The following is a 19,268-nucleotide window of genomic DNA, read 5'->3' as shown; positions in this document are numbered from 1 at the left end:
TGGAATACATCTTCAGGTATCTTTTTGCCTAAACCTGGCAAGAAATTACACTTTCTCGCCCAAAACTGGCGAACTATTAATCTTTGCTCCAGTCTCCTCAAACTTCTAGAGAGAACTGTGCTTCTTTACCTCAACGATGAACTTGACATAGACAAGTCTCTTAGCGACAACCAGTTAGGATTCAGAAAAGGGAGATCTACGGACGAAGCGCTCCACCAGATAGTCTCATTCATTGAAGGCTCACTCTCCAAAGGCCACTTTGCACTAACGTGTTTCGTCGACATTAAGGCAGCCTTTGACTCTATTTCCTTCAGAAGCATCATCACTGCCCTTGAGAGATCAGACATAAACAATCACCTTATCAAATAGATCATTAACCTTTTGGGAAATCGTAAGGTCCTCTTTACATTGAAAGGGGTTTCCCTCATCAAATACATGCTAAAAGGAACTCCTCAAGGCGGGGTACTCTCGCCCCTTCTCTGGAACCTCGTTATCGACTCCCTCCTCGTGTCTCTTACCACATCACTCCACAAACCTGACTTCACACAGGGTTTTGCGGATGACCTAGTCACAGCAGTCACAGGTGACCACCTCCCCACTCTTATTGAACGGATGCAACTCTAGTTAACATTATCAACAACTGGTGTAAAGCCAACGACTTGGAACTGTCTCCCCTCAAGACCTCATTAGTACTCTTTACATGGAAACGGAAGTTTGTCGTAGATACCCCGATAACGATCGATGACCATCCTATCGAATACTCCTCAGATGTACGTTATTTAGGATTGATCCTGGATCAAAAACTGAACTGGAGTAAACACGTCGACCAAATCATCAAAAAAGCTACCTGGTCCCTCCTCGCAACTAGTAGAACTATTGGCAAAAACTGGGGTTACACAACAAACACAGCACGGTGGATCTATAATTCAGTTGTAGTACCAGCTGTGACCTACGGATGTCACGTTTGGGGAATTAACCCTAAATCACACATTAACGCAAAACTGTCCAAAGTCCAGTCCCTTGCTTGTCGCACAATAGTCCACTGCCCTATTTATACGTCTAGAAGAACCATGGAAGTTACCACAGGTATCCTGCCACTCCAAAGCGAGATTAAAAAGACTGCCTGCTCGACCCTTTTCCGTCTGCAAGGTCACCAAAGGTTCAACCTAGTCCACAACCCCAGAACAAAATTCCAACCGCATTCATCTACCTACTCCGATTGCCTCACACCTAGTATCGAACATTGGGACATCACCCGTCCAGTGAGATTTAAGACTCCGATGTTCATCGCAAATTTGGCCTCCGAACAACAATTGAACGAACTCATCTCCTCCCACAAGACGGTAACAGATCGATACCACTTCTGCTGCTTTACTGATGGATCCCGCCTCAATAACAAAACAGGCTCAGCACTTGTGGTATACTCCATGCATGACGTAGACCCCTTAGCTACATTCAAATGGAGACTGGATGACCACAACACCGTTTTCCAAGCCGAAATGATGGCCATTAGAGAAGCTTGCGCTTGCCTTCGCTCCCTGCCCTGTCAGAACGCATCAGTAGCCATCTTCACAGACTCACTTTCTGCAGTTCATGCCCTATCTGCCGACGCCTCGTCTAGCCCATTATGCATCGAAACAAGAAAAGAACTAGATATGCTCACATCATTTTGCTCTTCTGTTTCCCTAACATGGATAAGAGGACACTCAGGTATAAGAGGAAACGATCTGGCTGACACTCTTGCGAAGGAAGGGACCACCTGCAGCTCCATTAAAACAGTACCTCTTCCCGTAAGCCATTACAAGACGACACTGCGTGATAACAGCTTTACCTCCAGAGTCAACAACTGGTCTGACTCCACTTCCTCTAACCCTCTACTCTCCCTACTTACCCACTACTCCTTACCACAGCACATTAAATTCTTCAGGTCTCTTAACAGGCGTAACTCTCGCATTATTACTGCTTTTCTGGATAACCGTGCACCACTTCAAGCCTTTCTGAACAAAATAGACGACACGATCAACCCTAATTGTTCGTACTGTTTCTCTGGACGCCAAGACAATTACCACGTTCTCTTTTTCTGCCCAGCCCTGGAGTTCGATCGGCTACAACACCTTGGCTCCTCTCCTCACCTAGCAGATTTTAACAGCATCTCACCCCATTCTTTACTCAAGTTCCTCCTTAGCATTCCCCTTTACCTGAGATTCGCAGAGTGACAATGTTTTGACATTACTTATGTTTACCTTGTGTTCATTTATATTATTACTCACTAAACCATTAGATACCCCACAACTATCACTTGCTAAACCTCATCTCTTATCCATCATGTAATTGCGCCTATGATCCTACCACCTCCCACAACAAGAGTTTGTAACCAGCAACGTGGTCAAAGGACTCACAGAATCTCAACAACACGGAAGATACTCTCTTCTATTCTCAAACCACAGGTAAGTCAGGCAGTGGTTCACACTCTGTTGATATCTCACTAGTGAGATTTATGGTTTCTCACCTTTCTTAAAGTCGAGTGTGTCCCACAACCAAGCACTCTGCCTAGAAGTCCTACATTATGTAATTTTATATAATGATCTGGACATAAGTGGCAAGTAGCTCTTGAAAACAAACAAACAAACAAACAAACAAATACTGTAATGCTCTGATAATTCGTTTATAATTATAATTATACCGTTTATTTGTGAGTTCGCGTCTAAGTCGACCGTTTTGGCCTTATTGTGTTTGTTAAAGCAACACTTCTCTTAGCTATAAACTCTCTAAAATGATGACTATTTCCATTGCTTAAAATAATTTGTATTTTGTAATCACTGTTTAAACTTAATTAATTTACCCAACTATTGTATTTATCACTAGATATGTGGAACAACTCTGACTTCTCCAACAGTACCCTATTCGGGGACCACAACAAGGGTGGACGCTACATCTGGACTGTCTTCCTAACATTCGCTCTTCTCTCATCCCTAATCGGAGACACAACAATCTGATAGCGTCCATCAAGTACAAGGCCTTCAAGTTGCACAAGCTCATAGTTGTGATTATCCAACACATTGCAGTGGCAGATCTCCTGGTGTCCACTACGTTTCTCTTCCCCAAGGTGGTGTCCCAGATAGCTGGAAGGTGGGTGTTTGGTGGGCTCCAGTGCAATATATCCCCCTATCAGACTTACTACGCTGCTGGGCTGGGTATACAACTGATATGTGCTATGACCACTAGTAAGGTCTTCATCCTTAAGTTTCCGCTCAGGTGCCTGTCGTTTTCGGGAAGGAGAGCTCATGTTGTGTGTGCTGTTTTGTGGGTTTTAGCTGCAAATGTTCCTGTTTCATTTTTACTCGTTCAAAAGAGTGATGTGTTTTTTGACTACAGGATTTATACATGCGATTATGGTTTCTCGGCCGACTCATGGACCTGGTTAAAACCACTGACCTTTATCCTCTTCATGGTCCTCCCCAACGTTGTGGTTGTAACAACCACAATATACTTACTGGTATTTGCCCGGTCAGTGGCTAAAAGAGGCAGGAAAAGTCTGAAATGGCAAGGAATAACCACAACCGCCTTAACAGGAACTGTATACTGCGTCTCTACACTACCATACGCTATCTTTCGTATAGGAGAAACTATGATCAACACAGATAGCAAGGCAGAGAGCTTCTTCCATACTCACTATCTTAGTCTGGCTAATGACTTTCTCTTTCTAAACACTATCAGTAACATTTATATTTACTCTTTGACTGTGGCTAGTTTTAGGAGGTTTATTATGTCCTGTATTCGGCCTGCCAACAAGCGGGTACCTTTAAGGAGACTTCCCACAAGAACTACTATTCTTTTCGGTAAATTTACTCTGTTTTTAATAAGTTGTGGTGCACCTTCCCCTGCTTTTTTTCTTTTTTTAAAAACTTTAAAATGTTTTTAAACCGCGAAAATCAATAGAAATACACAAAAAATGACGTCAAAACTACCTGCAGGAGCTCACACAAACGAGGAAGAAATAGAGATAAAGCAAGAAAACACAGATACTCGACAGTTTTCAGTGTAAAGTTCACAATCAAGAATGGAAATTTGCTGCTCATCTACCAGCGGACCAGCAAGATATCCATCATTTATATTGGTATATAATATTAGATATACCTATATATATAGGTATTGGGCCTTTCCAATGAAGACCAGCAATTAAATGTAATTGGACATCAGAATAAATTTATAACACGAGAAATTTTATTCATGTTTATTAAATATTTTCAGCCTGTATAAACCCTATTACTAACTTATGTTAATTTGTATAATTGTCTTCTTAAGGGGCACGTCATTATTACGTCACTATTACGTCACTATTTATACTCCAAATATTGTAACAAGATAAAAAATACTCACGTTTGACCGAATAAAGTCATCCCAGTCAGCTTCCAACTCAGGCTCTCCTTCGTCCATTACGTCGAAATGGCTCTTAACAAGCTTCTCAAACAGCTGCAACATCATGTCTCTTGTGGTGAGAGCGGTGGGTATTGAGTGCCGGTACAGCTCGTACACCATGTCCCGTACAACTGAATGGGAGCTGGATACTATCTAATATCTGGATACTATCTAATATCTGGATACTATCTAATATCTGGATACTATCTAATATCTAAATAAACAATTTTATATGCAGTGCATTGTTGATCAGATTAGGAATAACTGTATAAGCGAGGATGTATGAGCAAAATATAAACAAAATATGACATTAAAAATTTGTCACGAAGTCTCTAAGTCCATATAAAAACTTTGACGATGCAGGACAGCAATATCATCATAGTTGTTGAGTGCCAATGGATCTACCAGAAGTCCAAGTCTCTAAGTCCAAATATATGTAAACTTAAGCCACAATTTACCGGTGAACTGGTTGATTGTGATCCTCCAGGAGGGTGTTGAGAACATGCTGCTAACTAGATTCATCAGCAGGATGCACAGGTCCTCTCCAAGACTCTGTAGCCTTTCGCATACTGCTCCGATGAAGGCTGAATAACGGGAACAAAGAGTTTTAGCAGAGTAACAGGAACTTAAAACTAAGGTTAACACTATTTAACATACTATCTAGTCACTGGGAGTACTTTGCAAGTGAGAACACTGAGTTTATTCTTGGCCACTCGGTATTTTAATAGTTAGTCGAGACAAATTTATTGTTTACTGTAGGATCTGGAAGAGCTTATGAAATCGAAAGAGAAACTCCACAGCAGTTAAAATGTATTTTAAAGTTTTAATTAGTAAGTATACATACCTGGATCTGAATTAGCCATGATGATGTGTTTGGACAGTATCTGGTTAATAACAGAGGGATGAATATCCGGCCACCCCACCATCGCCTCACTATAAAAGTTAGCTAACTTCTCCAGATACTGTGCATCACCTGTAACTGCCCGGAACAGCGGGCTACCGTACAGTGTGGCATCGAAATCTTCCACCAAGACCGAATCTGAATGTTTTGTATGTTAGGACAAGGTTTTTGGAATTTTTTATTGGTTTTGGGTAAGGTTTCTTTCGTGCGATATCTTATATTTTACAAAAATGTACATCTATATTACAATGTAGATAATGTCAGATTAGCGACATACTAAAAGTAAATGAAATCCAAAGAAAAATTGATAACCAGTGAAGGAGTTCAAAACAAAAATTATCAATACCGGTTATTAAGAAGAGTGAAAAAGGATCATGCCAATAGCTTCCATAAAATAGAAAGCTTTTATAAACTTATCAAGTTTTTCCAAGAAAATATTACTCTATGTTTTGTATGATTCGATCACCCATATTATTATTAATGCCCTCTCACAATAAGTAATATTACAGGTTATTTCGTTTAGTTTCTGAAGATGTGTTTATTACAAAGATTCTATCCCACTGTGCTGGCAAGTGAACATTTTTGTGGGATTCGTGATGTTTTATGCTTATTCATGACTATGAGCAATAACAACCTTTTGTTCAATTACATTTTTATTTTGTATGTTCCGTCACCTGGCCTAAAGACTGAGATATAGCTACGTAATCAATTTAGGATTGTCGTTAAGGAGGTGCAATTAATTAACGCTTTATTTGATAATTATTCGCTAGCTGCTTTTACTGTATGAATGCAGATTTATGGCTTAGTCCAATAAAATGCGCCTGCAAACGAATTTGCGAGGTGTCTGCAATATTTCTAATAGCAACGCTTCCAGTTAATTTCGCAGCAGGAAAAAATACCAAAATTACTTATTTTAAATTGAATTGTGCAATAGGTTGTAATATTTAAAATTTGTTTTCATATGTAATAATATTTTGATAGTTAATCCATGATATGATGGCGAGTCTTTAGTCAAGGTACATTCTTATAAGTTTTATAAGCTTATAATAATAACATTCTTAGAAGTAAGATGTATAAATAAAGTACGACAAGAACGTTTTGAGCCAACAACAAATTCTAATTCCACCAGCCCATCAGTAGTTATTGTAACAGTAGTAATGGGTGGGCGACAATTGACCCCCCAACAATTAACCCCCCGACAATTGACCCCCCGACAATATAATTTAATACTATTAACCCTGACCCTGACCCCGACCCCGACCCCGACCCCGACCCGGACCCGGACCCTGACCCTGACCCTGACCCTGACCCTGACCCTGACCCTGACCCTGACCCTGACTCTGACCCTGACCCTGACCCTGACCCTGACCCTGACCCTGACCCTGACCCTGACCCTGACCCTGACCCTGACCCTGACCCTGACCCTGACCCTGACCCTGACCCTGACCCTGACCCTGACCCTGACCCTGACCCTGACCCTGACCCTGACCCTGACCCTGACCCTGCCCTGACCCTGACCCTGACCCTGACCCTGACCCTGACATTACCCTTATAACCCTCCAAAAGGAAAGCCAACCTTGTCACGTACCAAATTCAATATTTTTAGTTTTCTTTTCTTTCCGCGTGAGTCTTGTATTATAATTGTCTGAATTATTTCGGTAATGTGGATACATAGTCTTTTATTGCTGTAAAATCTATTAAGGTAATTATACAAATCATGTATCAAAGTAAAATCCCGATTTACCGCTGATATTGCCGTCTATAATACCCAGTGACTCTATCTAATGGTAATCAAGTTTAATGATATCGAATCCTCATTTTGAATCGTAATAATGAAATGAAAAACGTAAATATCTAACTCGATACTGTACCATGGCATAATGCCGAGGACTCTCCTTAAAAACTTCATAGCTCGAGTTTCAGAAAATCTGTTTATCTCGAATAAAGTAGTAAAATCCAAACCGAGCTCGGGTAGAATCATTAAGGGTTCTAGCAGTTACCGTACGTGTAAAAGCGTCCGCTCTTAGATTAAATTTTCCGATTTACAGATATAATGTCTACTTTTATTAGTTTGTAATCAGTTAAGTAATTAAAAGACATATCACGCGATACACACAGCCCTCCTTAGTTGTTTATAAATTTGGAGTTTAAATGATTTGTGTTTTTTTTTGCGGCTTGTTTCGTCAACTTGTCCACTATCCCTACTTCAATCTTTACGTCATGTCTCAGTCTATGCCAGACATTCAGCACTATATTTTTTCCATAGTTTTAGTCAATTTTAATTTTAGCTACTCGACTTTTGATAGATATGGTTTATTTTTACCACAACCTATTTTGTTCAGAAGATGCCGTTGACATCAAGACTGCTTGGACTATGGCTGTTATTTATGTTAACTGTTCAGAATACTCTATCACGACCATCCAGAAAATTGCGACACCGAATCATCGAACGTAAACAGAATCCTGACTTCGACATCATCAACGACAGACTACGAGTGGAGGGGATGCCTCTATTCCAAGGTGACATGGTCATGGACGAAAACATGATCGCTAGAATCCTGGAGGATAAGTCAGTTCCAAGGAGAGAAAAAAGGAAATTAAACCAACTTTGGCAAGCCTCAGAAAAGCGTCAAGGTAGAAGCAAACGAGCGGCTGTTAAAAGCGAGTACAGGATTTGGGGAGACGGGGAGTTGAAGAAGTTCGAGGACGAGGACCTCACAGGAATGAGTTACGGTGTTATACCCTACGTGTACGATCCACACATGTCAGACTGGAAGCTGGAGATGATCGGCAATGCTCTGAAACAGTGGGAGGACAGAACCAAGGATCCCGACAGTGACAGGTACTGTTTGAAGTTTGTGCCCTGGGCAGGCGAAAAGAACTATATCAGCTTTACAAGCACCAAGGGTTGTTGGTCTAAAGTCGGTAAAAGTGTATCACGTGGGGCACAGACCGTGGCTCTGGGACCCCAGTGTGGTTCTGTGGGTCTCATGGCTCACGAGATTGGGCATGCTCTAGGCTTCTTCCACGAGCAGAGCAGACCGGACCGGGATGATTGGATCCGGATTATTGATGAAAATGTGAGACCGGGGAGAAATTACAACTTTGTGAAGTATGGAGATTATCTGGTTGATACCCGAAACGTAGAGTACGACTACAGCTCGATAATGCACTACAAGACAGATGCGTTCTCCTGGAATGGTAAGGACACAATGGAGCCAGTGAAGGAGCTGGAGGAGGGTGTTGTGATCGGACAGAGGGACGGAGCAAGTGAGAAGGATGTGGAGCAGATCAGGAGGATGTATGGGTGTCCGGGTGTTGTAATGCCAGTCACACAAGCACCTACTACTACACCACCAGAGGTTCTGGATGAGATAGTGGCCCAGGGGAGCTGGACTTGGGACTGGAGAAATGCAGAGTGGATCTGGGTCGTGGAGTGAAGATACTGGGTGAGTCTGGGTCGTGGAGTCAAGAGACTGGGTGATTCTGAGTTTGCACTTGGGTTATCATTACTTGGAGAATCGCGTGATTTTGAGGGAGTGCTGGGAACACTCAAAATTAAGAAATTGAATAACAATGTTATCATTATGATTAACAATTGAATTACAACTTTATACATTTATAATTGTTAATGACACGTATTTTGATAATATTTGATAATGATATAGCTGTAGCAACTATATTTGATTTGATCATTCCCAAATATCTAAATCTCTCGCTATTTCTGTTAAATGAACATAATGAAAGTAAAAATACGGGTATCGAATGAATAACTTAAATTTTCATCGGATAAATAAAATCGTTAGTTTGACCGTTGGTTAGACGTGATGCATGAAGTGATTATCAGCTCAGAGGGTAACATGACTCCTGTCCGACAGCGACTCTTGTCCGACAGCACTATTTTCTTGTGTTTGAAGTGATAACTCAAATTTGGCACATTGAAATTCACCCAAACTTGCACAGATTATTCGTCTTAAAACTATCTTACTATCTGGAAAGTTTTAAGAAAATCGTAAAATGGGATCTCCAGATAGTAGATACCACTGCAAACCACTGATTTAGAGATATTTTTAATTTTTTGTGTTTAAGCCTTAAGGTGATATCTTAAATTTGGCACATAGATATTCGCCCAAACTTACACATATTATCCGTCCTATTATAACCATCATACTTTATGGAAAGTTTCAAGAAAATCGTATGGTAGGATCTGACATAAACTATTGTCCGAAAACCCTATTTTCGGAGTCGGACAGGAGTCGCTGTCAGACAGGAGTCGCCCAATCGTAAAATACTTGATATCTAGACTCGTTTTAAATATAGCTGGTTGCTCTTTCATAGATTGTTTTACAGATGTTTCGTGAACACTCTTTAGTTATCGGCCCAACGTATAATCAGGCTATAAAAAAAAGTTGCGCTGTTGCATTATTGTACCAAAAGGATAAAAATGGATGTGTTTGTTTTAATTTAAAACTTGATCACTCTCATCGATTGGGCGACTCCCGACTCCCGATAATCTATGAAAGAGCAACCAGCTATATTTAAAACGAGTATAGATATCAAATATTTTATTTAGCTCTCAAAATTTCGTATATTTTGCTGCAAGGCTCTTCAGATATGCTATTGTAAAATTTTCAGAGTCAATATAGAATCGTATTTTTATACTCTTGATTAGATTTTGACACTCTTGATTAGATTTTAGATGATTTGATTTGAAACTTTTACAAAATAGCAAATATACAAATGTACAGCAAGTCGAACAAACATATAAAATGGGCCGAAATGTATAAATGCTATAAAGCGTGGGTCAGTGAAACAAGTACAGAGGACAACTTTCAAAACAGGAGTTTTATGGCCGCCCAAAGTCTCAATAACATCACCTCCACCTAGTAATAAAATTATGAAATATGAAAAGTGTGAAACAATCAAATAATAAAATATTCAAAATATATAGTTGTTATCTGTATTGATAACGTCTGAAAATTCTTAAAATAATCATCACTCCTTCATATACTGATCAGTGTCCGAGAGTGTAACTCATGATGACTTCTTATCACGGCTACATACCTTCCCGTACCGGATGTAGTGGTCGAGATGAGTCTGTTCCGCCCTCTTCTTCTTCAGGTCAGTGACCAGATGCTTCCTTGTTGCTCGTTCTTCGCTGGATCTGTCTGGACATATCCATACATCTTTGTGCGTCTCCCTCATGTCAGTCTCCCTGTTTTCATCAGAATCTGATGAACCGCTGTTGAGCTTGGGACGGTGATCTTGACTGGTCGGATAGCCGTACTACCTGGCCTCTTCCAACCGACTCTAGTCGCTTCGAAGTGAGGTTTCTCCCCGATCTCCTCCAAAACTGCGGTAACTAGCGCTGGAAGCTGTTCTTCCTCCTCTTCTTTCAGCCCAAACACGATCAGGTTCTTGCTCCTGTCCTCCTCTGCAGCCACACTCTTCATCACCTTCTTCAGGATTTTACTGTTGCAGACCGTACCACTTGCACTGTTCTGTTGAACAGCTGCACTATAGTTCTGAATCCCTGACTCCGCCGTTGTTTGGACTGTCTCCTCAACAGACGTCTTAAGCAACTGTAGTTGTTCGTCCTTCTGCATCAGCAGCTGGCCCTGCAGTCTGATCACCTTTTCTTTGTCTGCTAGTGCTTCCGTCTTGAAGCACTCGATGATCTCCTTCAAGAGATACATCTGACTACTCTGCCGACGAACAAGGTCCACTGCATCCACAATCCAGCCAGACAGAGTCTGTTTATCCTAAGTCTTGATCTTTTCACGACTTTCGTAGTCAATTTCACGGTAGTCCATATGCAGGTCTTTTTCTAACTGAATGGACCAGCGTGCAACACAGCCTTCCACATCTTACTGTTGATCATAGTTGAACTCCTTAATCAACTCCTGGGATCGGGGCAAAGTTGGGTCATCCCCCATAGTGTACTTGTATAGTAATGTACAAGTACACACGCAAAGGTAAACTACGCGGTAGCAGCAAACTGAACTTGAATAATATAATAATACCAAATTTAGCGGATTTATGATTTACAAGTACAACCCCCATTCCTAAGTGTTTTTTGAGTTTCCGTTTATTTAATTAATTGCTGGGCGGTCGAACTATTCGATGACCCAGTAGAGGAATCTACGAATCTCTCCAAAGTATATAAAGTAGGTAATTTTTTAATTTGTAAATACTTTCGTTAGGTAAAGTTTAAGGTGAGCGTTTTCGGAATTCTATCAGGTTATTAGTCGTATTTATTTTCTATCGATAAATTTCTTTAGGGTTGAAACATTTTTGCAAAGAATTCATAATGAGGTTTTTGTTCCTTTGTGTGTCGTTACAAATTATATTACTTACTTTACTTTATGTATGGTGATTTTAATATCCGCACGGTATCAAAAGTGGTATATAACTGTTTCTATTGTCCAGCTCTTTGCGTATAACAAAATTCTAAAGCTCTACAGATTAAACACGAAATGTGAAAACTAGATAGGTATTTATAAGTAGTAAGCTACACAGCAGTACACAGGACAAGTCACATTTGTAACAAGTGAAGCCGGATACGGGACCACTAATTGAGTAGAAAACTTTGGAAATTTAATAGTACAATCATCTTAAATAATCTTTCAATCGACAGTTTCAATCCGAGATGTAGATGTAATGAGTAGGTTAAGATATGGCATTCTGATAGTGATAAGTGAAACCTTGTTGAAACGGTCTTGTTAAACACATCGACCGTATCAGGAGTCTAAGTAAGTGCTTGGGAATCTGCCAAGCTATATCTATCATCATGGGATTCACTGACGAATCATGAAACCTACAATGTCCTAAAGTCTAAAAGAACACGGACCTCATTCCTCCACATGACACGTCATAGCTCACTTCCTCCCCAGTGTCATGATGATAGTACAGCGTAGGGTTTCCAGCACTCCCCTCGACCAGACTTCAAATATGCGGGCCGCTTATCTTACCAGTCACTCATAGTCATACATAATTAATTGTTTATATGCAGCCACGGAATAATCTTCTTCTGTTGATTTAGCTGCCTGATCCTAGATTTGCGGCAGGTATTTGTTAATTCGAATTTCTATCACACTTAGACTTAATCTTTTCGATATCATTTTCCGCGTTGATAATATTTTCTGCAAGATTACCTTACTCGGGATTATTATGACCGGGATAAAGTGGTGGGTTTAGGGTAATTTCGCCATATTTTTCCAGAACCACATTTTCACCGGTCGTTAATAAACCCGCCTACTCAGCTTTTAGGGTTCCCAAGGGGTATGGGTGCTCATATTTTAATCGTTGTCTTATATTCACTAAAGAAGACTATTGGGACACTTGTTGTAGGTTTTTCGACTTCATTTGGCTAAAATTGCAAAAAATTCACCCTTTTGCCCAATTCTTGTCATATATCCTTATTGTCAAATTTGATTTAAATAGGCCAATTTTTAATTTCTTATGTATTGACTATCTCTACATAATGAAATAGGACTCAAAGTAAAAGTAACAGTTAAATTAAAACTTGAATTAATTAAAACTGATGAAAGGGATGATCCAGATGAAGATAACGAAGATGATTACAACTTATTGGAAGACTAAACAGCTCTCCCTTTATCTTAATATCGATCTGGTTGTTACGCTTCAAATGTTAAAAATTATTTTCCATCTAGTTTGATTAACCACGAGTCATTATTTCTGTCTACTTTCAACAATTATTGATAATTCGACTTGTTTCACAAGTTTTAGCAATGCGAAAATTTCTAAACTTGCTTATCTCTAATAAGGAAATTTACATCTGAGACAAAACTTTTGAATCTAAAATTGAAAGGTTGGACACCGGTAAAATGGCGACCGGGAAAATGTGGTGGGTTTTGAGCAATTTCGCCATATTTTTCCCGAACCATATTTTAACCGGTCGTTAATAAACCCGTCGTAATAATCCCGAGTAAGGTAGTTACCAAATACACCACTGTGAAATTTGTCAATTTGTAATCAAACGTGTTATCTCTATCATCAAATCTGTTCAGGAAACAATGACACAGAACCTTCTCGTCTTTTGCCCCCTGTTCCTCAGTTTTATTTATATGGGCCTTTGCAGACCAAGTAAAGGCCGACAATCTATCAGAAAAAAATGGGATAACGACTTTGATTCCATTAACGACAAGTTAAGGATTGAAGGGCTTCCCCTCTTCCAGGGAGACATGGTAATGGATGAGAACATGATAGCAGAAATTCTAGCCGATGATTCCGTTCCCAGTAGAGAAAAGAGGAGAATAAGTAGACTTTGGGAAGCCTCAGAAAAGAGAGAGGGAAGAAGCAAGCGAGCAGCCGTTAAGAGCGAGTACAAGATCTGGGGAGACAAAACGTTGCAGAAGTTCGAGGAAGATGGGGTTTCTGGATCTTCCTACGGGATAGTTCCTTACGTCTACGACCCCTACCTGGAAGATTGGAAGATGGACCTGATCAAGAAAACCATGAAACATTGGGAAGAGAAAACCAAAATACGCGGAAGCGAGAGTCACTGCATTAAGTTCGTACCATGGACTGGCCAGGACCACTACATCAACTACGAGAACATCGACGGCTGTTGGTCTAAAGTTGGAAAACGGCACAAGCCTGGCCCACAGACCGTGGCTCTGGGACCCCAGTGTGGTTCTGTAGGTCTCATGGCTCACGAAATTGGGCATGCTCTAGGTTTCTTCCACGAGCAAAGTAGACCAGACCGGGACAACTTTATCAAAATCAAGGATGAGAACGTGCGACACGGCAGAAGTTACAACTTTATCAAGTACACTGATTGGTTTGTAGACGCCCGTGATGTGGAATACGACTACAGCTCGATAATGCACTACAAGACAGATGCATTCTCCTGGAATGGTAAGGACACAATAGAGCCAGTGAAGGAGCTGGAGGAGGGTGTTGTGATCGGACAGAGGGACGGAGCAAGTGAGAAGGATGTGGAGCAGATCAGGAGAATGTATGGGTGTGAGTTGATCACAGAACCAACAACACCGGCACCAACTGTGGCAGCAGGATACTGGAGTTGGAACGGGAGGAGAGGGAGAAGAAGCAAGTGGACCTGGGTCAAGGGTTGAGCACTGAGCAATGTGATCTGTGCTTCAGTTAGATGCAAGTCTGGTAACAAGTTTTAAGCAACGATCGAGTTTAAAATTAGGTTTAAAATTTAAGAAAGACTAACGATAGAGGCGGAATATGTCAATGTACTTTATGCAGCGAGGATTTTTTATAATGTTTGAATTTTAAGTGAGATAAAGATTGTTTGTCTTCATGTTTTTATGATAATTTTATGACAAAAATAATTTTCAATACTTAATTCATCTTTATTCGTTCTGTCATCTGTACCAGAATGACAGAGCAGATTTTACTTACGAAACGAAACACTGTATTTACTACCCCACTATTGAAATTATAATGTAAAAAGCATGAGATTGTTGTTAATTTTCTAATTTTCCTCACATCACGATTTTTTAAACTTTTAAAGAATATTTTTCCAATTTATAAAGCTACTGACAGTGAGTATTAATTTTTAAGATATAACTATAATATCTTATAATTATAATATTTCTGGGCGGTAGTAATCTAACAAACCTTGAATAATTACTCTCTGTATAAGATCCAAAAACTCATGATTCACCGTAGGTCGAACAACTTCACCCTCGTCAGTATGGTCACGACCTTGAATTAGTGTTGTTTGTGCCAGTTAAGTCTAGCATACGAAGCATCAACTAAACATATAATATGCTATTATCTCAAATGAACCGACTTAATTAATAACTTATAAAACAGACAGGGTATATTTCAAAGGAATTTGCGGGAGTATTTTTCAGCACTGGTGAGTATTTTTAGCACTAACTAAATACAAAACTGCAAATTTTCGCCAAATTGGGTAATCATGGGCTCACAATGGAGCCATATTTGTTCGTTAAGATTTGTGGGATTTTTTCTTTCCTCTAATAGTCTTGTTATGAGTGCCAAAATTTCCCGGCTGCAAATACTCCTGCAATGTTCTCTGTCTGTCCCCAAACATTAAAGACTTAATCACAAAATCATCTTGGTTAAATTTCAAGGGTTCGGATCTATTTCTCATCAAAAGTTTCGATTCTCCCTTTTCGATTACATGCTAAGCATACCACAGAGCTGAGGTGAATGGAACACAGCAGTGAAAAACAAACAAACTGTTAACTGACAATACAAGTTACAATTACCAGCTGGAGTAGGAAGCGGAGTGGGAACTAGCTCATCATCCTGGTCAGGAGCGCTCTGATAGCTGCTGGATCTGGGAACCTGTTTGGGCAGATCATGACTGAGGGAGACTAGGGTAGGAGCAGCCGGGGCCGAGGTAGGGATAGAGGGGAGGAGTTTGGATATGGGGAGGGGAGTTGCGGTGAAGGAGTTAGGGGAGAGAAGCATGGGGTGTGACGGGGAAGACCGGGAGATGGGTGATGAGGAGAGGAGAGACTGTACCGCTGGAGCCATTGAGGATTGATCAGGCTGGGAGGGTGGCTCTACGGGCTGTCTCGGAGATGACTGCAACTCTGCTGAAAGGTTTAGGGTGAAACTTCTTGTAATAAGGGCGTTAACAGGGGGTCAGCTGAAGCAAATGAGTTGAAAAGAAAGAAGTGATTTATTTTCTTAACTGAACAATTTACTGACCGATAGTGTGTGTAGTAGTATAACTAGTCTCAAACTTCACGTTACATTTGAGCATCCCACCATTATTCACGGCTATCAGAACTAGCATGCACGTCCCAGAGTTAACCTGGAACAAATTTAAAATAATTACAACAATCCAAATCAATAACATCGATTTAGGATGTTACAGAAGAAGTATATTTAATTTTGTTCGAAGAATTTTAATCTTCTTCTCTTCCAAGAGTGACTTTTCTCGTCTCTAATACACAGTACACACCTTCAGCAGGGTGTTGGACCAGTGAATTTAATTGAGTCAGAAGTATAAATTGTCTGGAGGCTACAAGTTGAGCCTCGTGGAACTACTGTCTACTCGATATGTTTTCCTATATTATGCGGTAGTGTTTTAATGTCCTCATCTTACTATATATAAAGCGAGACGATATATATATGGATCCGTGCCATTTTACTGACACCACGGCATCAACTTTAACGCGACTTTCTGCCAAAACCGTAAAAGATATACAACTGAAACTTTTTTGACTGGGTCAAATGCTTTTATGCTTTTCAAATCAGCATGAAAAAAAAAGAAATTGGCCAAGGAATAAGAATTTTAGTGCCCAAAATTTGGACCCCCAAGTGGTGTCAAAAACGCGAATTAAATAGGTACTAATTATTTTAGTCTCTTGAGTCTTGACACCACATTAGAGTTAGACGGGTTCCTGCTAGTAGTATTAAATCAGGAGGGGATGACGTTTATAAATAAATATCAAGAATATAGCTGCTAATCGATTTATGTCATATGAATTATGAATGTATGTGATTAGATACATTTTTCAACGTTTCAATTATTTATTTTTAACGGGAAAGTTGTCTTTGGATAATTATTCCTTAAATGGAAGATTAATAAACCATATTAACCTCGTATCGGCCTTGGATGTGTTCCTCCTCTTCAACTACATGGCTTATTGAAAGATCAAATAGTCCACTTTTCATCGGGTAGCAAAACATTCTGGAGAAAGCATCAGGGGCTAAATGACCTTGAGTGGTGGTCAGCTCCAAGACGTATAGATAGTTAGAGCCCGGAGAAGAAATAACAAGGAACCTTCCCCGATCATCTAAACTGTATATCATTCTTCCTGATAGATCCTGAAATTGAACTCATGAGACGACCCAGATTTATCAATTTGGCAAAATGTTTCGTGCAGAGAACAGCCTTACAAAGTAACACGTGTTATTTTCCGGATTAAATATTTCGAATGTTTTACCTGGTCCTCAGGGAGAACCAAGTCAAGCCGGTATGTTATAGTCCAGTGTGTAAGGGATAGTATGAGAATACTGGTGTCTGTTGCCGCAACCAAATTCGTCCACACACGTGAGCTATCAGATTCTTCGCACGACCCGTCTTCGCAATCGTCTGATTCAAAATTAATGTTCATTACTGTTAATTAATTAATTGGATTAAGGCTTAAATAGCGATTCAAACCCCAACCTAAGGCTCTTGTCTGAATCGCTGAGAGCCTTTATGGCTGAGGTTGGACTTGGATTTCCTGAAAGTGTTCGCTATTGTCACCCTAAAGTGAGAACACTTTCAGCTAGGAACTTCAAAGTTTCTAGACATATTTGGTTTTATAATTGAAGTGCTTTCCCAGAATTCCAATTTGTTTGTTCACAATTTAATCGAGTCTCGGCACTTAGGCAGTGATTTCGTCACCCAATCAGCATAATAAATAGTAATATAGCGCGCAGGTGGTTCAGCGTGCGCGCGCGCGCGCGTACCACATAAATGTTATAGATTGTTTACTACCTTTCGAAATAATAAATGGCAACCGCGCCTTCCTGCAACTTATCGGTTTACTGGCAACTTGACGCAGAATTTTAACCAGAGAAGCTGACTGTGAAGTCATTTATAAACCAAAGCTTCGACCATACCTTCGATGCCTTGCAGCATGACATCACCCTAATGTACACAATGGATATCGACATTTATTCAGAAATACACTCTATCTATGCGTATGTAGACGATTAATCAATTAAAAGGAACAGACTTACCAGGGAACCCGATCCAATTGACACAACCAGTTTCATCTTCATCACCCAACAGTTTAAAGGGACCATCAGGATCTGCCATCTTATCTTCCACTGAAATTCAACCTTTTGTTAAATGGTATCCAGGCCAACAGACATCATGTCCATAAGTCAGATATCAGTGAGTTTCTATATATTATTTCAAACACTGTTATTGGGATATTATTTATGTTCTCTAAATTAGTTAATTATCATTAAACTTTCACGGATATGATAAAGATAAGCGGGTCGGGTCAGAACTCTAAATAAGGGGTAAACTAGTACAGGTGGTAATATCTAATTGTATAGACTCCAGCCACCATAACCGGTGGGTAATTAAAATTATTCTTGTCATTCCTTTTTTAATGTTTGTATAGCTAGGCTGTCTGTAAATTGGACAATTTATAACATTATTTTCAGAACAGTTGCCAGTCTAAGTAGAACAAGTTTTCCTTTCTAAACCAACACAAGTCACAAGCCGAACAAATAATTTGAGGACAACATGACACTACAAAACTTTGAACATAACACGAGGAAATATGGACAGAACTGAACAAGAAAAAAAACACATTCAAAGGCTGAGGAATCAAGAGGACTCTGCAACCCAGGAATCAACTACTTAGCTATCATCGCTCAATAATCGGTTTGGTATCGACGTTAAATACTTTGGTTTTCTGACTTTAAAGCTGACTAAAGAAACCAGGGAATTAATTTAACTTCTGTATCACTTTTCTTTAAAAAACATTCCAGTACATTGCATTGTGCAGAAAGTTGGTGATTTAAATTTTGGAAATATGTAGGGATCGAGATCTGATATCGATCGCAAATACCAAAAATACTCTAGCACAATAATTGTAACTGCAGATTTACAGAACTCTAAATGCTTAATGAATACACTTGCAGGTACCACCCGTATTCACACTCAGAATTGAGTTTAGTCATTTTCCAATACGAGATTGGGGACGGGTTCTATAAACAAACAAACAAACAAACATGTGTTAAACTATAAAGCAATACGGTACGCATTCAAGCCAAATTTCAAAACATCCCATTCCTACTTGGATTGTAGAAGACCAGGGTACCGTCCCTAGCACAGGCACATAATGTAGCTGACTCGTCAACAGCAATGTGGAGTGTGACTATGGGGAGGTCAACTGGCAGGGTGAAGTTGCTGACACATTTGTAACATCCACTCTCTATCGTAACTGTAAGGGGTCATTAATTAAGA

At 39.9% G+C, this 19,268-nt stretch overlaps 2 protein-coding genes across 5 annotated transcripts in view; one reads left to right on the top strand and one right to left on the bottom strand.

Annotated features, from left to right (window-relative positions):
• The window catches only part of LOC134814959 (uncharacterized), a 103,297-nt gene that overhangs the window by 26,458 nt on the left and 57,571 nt on the right, over positions 1-19,268 (bottom strand). For all 4 annotated transcript variants that reach the window (XM_063823326.1, XM_063823327.1, XM_063823328.1 and 1 more), the window contains exons 6-15: positions 19,099-19,245; positions 18,026-18,115; positions 17,242-17,390; positions 16,895-17,122; positions 15,998-16,103; positions 15,550-15,882; positions 14,933-15,019; positions 5,264-5,458; positions 4,878-5,003; positions 4,381-4,550 (exon numbers count right to left, since the gene is read on the bottom strand). In XM_063823326.1, the coding sequence (XP_063679396.1) occupies positions 4,381-4,550; positions 4,878-5,003; positions 5,264-5,458; positions 14,933-15,019; positions 15,550-15,882; positions 15,998-16,103; positions 16,895-17,122; positions 17,242-17,390; positions 18,026-18,115; positions 19,099-19,245 (1,631 nt within the window). The remainder of the gene's footprint in view (positions 1-4,380; positions 4,551-4,877; positions 5,004-5,263; positions 5,459-14,932; positions 15,020-15,549; positions 15,883-15,997; positions 16,104-16,894; positions 17,123-17,241; positions 17,391-18,025; positions 18,116-19,098; positions 19,246-19,268) is intronic.
• LOC134814692 (uncharacterized) lies at positions 7,753-14,501 on the top strand. The gene is made up of 2 exons (XM_063822871.1): positions 7,753-8,756; positions 13,278-14,501. Exons 1-2 carry the CDS (start codon positions 7,825-7,827, stop codon positions 14,416-14,418), a joined length of 2,073 nt encoding a protein of 690 aa, XP_063678941.1. The 5' UTR covers positions 7,753-7,824; the 3' UTR covers positions 14,419-14,501.

This window comes from Bolinopsis microptera, chromosome 5 (genome assembly GCF_026151205.1).
Source record: "Bolinopsis microptera isolate Bmic1 chromosome 5, MBARI_Bmic_1.0, whole genome shotgun sequence".
Taxonomy (NCBI): Eukaryota; Metazoa; Ctenophora; class Tentaculata; order Lobata; family Bolinopsidae; genus Bolinopsis; species Bolinopsis microptera.
The sequence above is the reverse complement of the archived record's forward strand: the minus strand, read 5'-3'. Positions and strand labels throughout refer to the sequence as shown.

What these genes read in the sequence shown, in the direction of transcription:
- LOC134814692 (XM_063822871.1), top strand. Translation starts at nt 7,825, where the DNA reads ATGCCTCTATTCCAAGGTGACATGGTCATGGACGAAAACATGATCGCT. An exon ending in GAGTGGATCTGGGTCGTGGA is followed by an intron (nt 8,757 to 13,277) that starts GTGAAGATACTG and finishes CGAGTAAGGTAG; the next exon opens with TTACCAAATACACCACTGTG.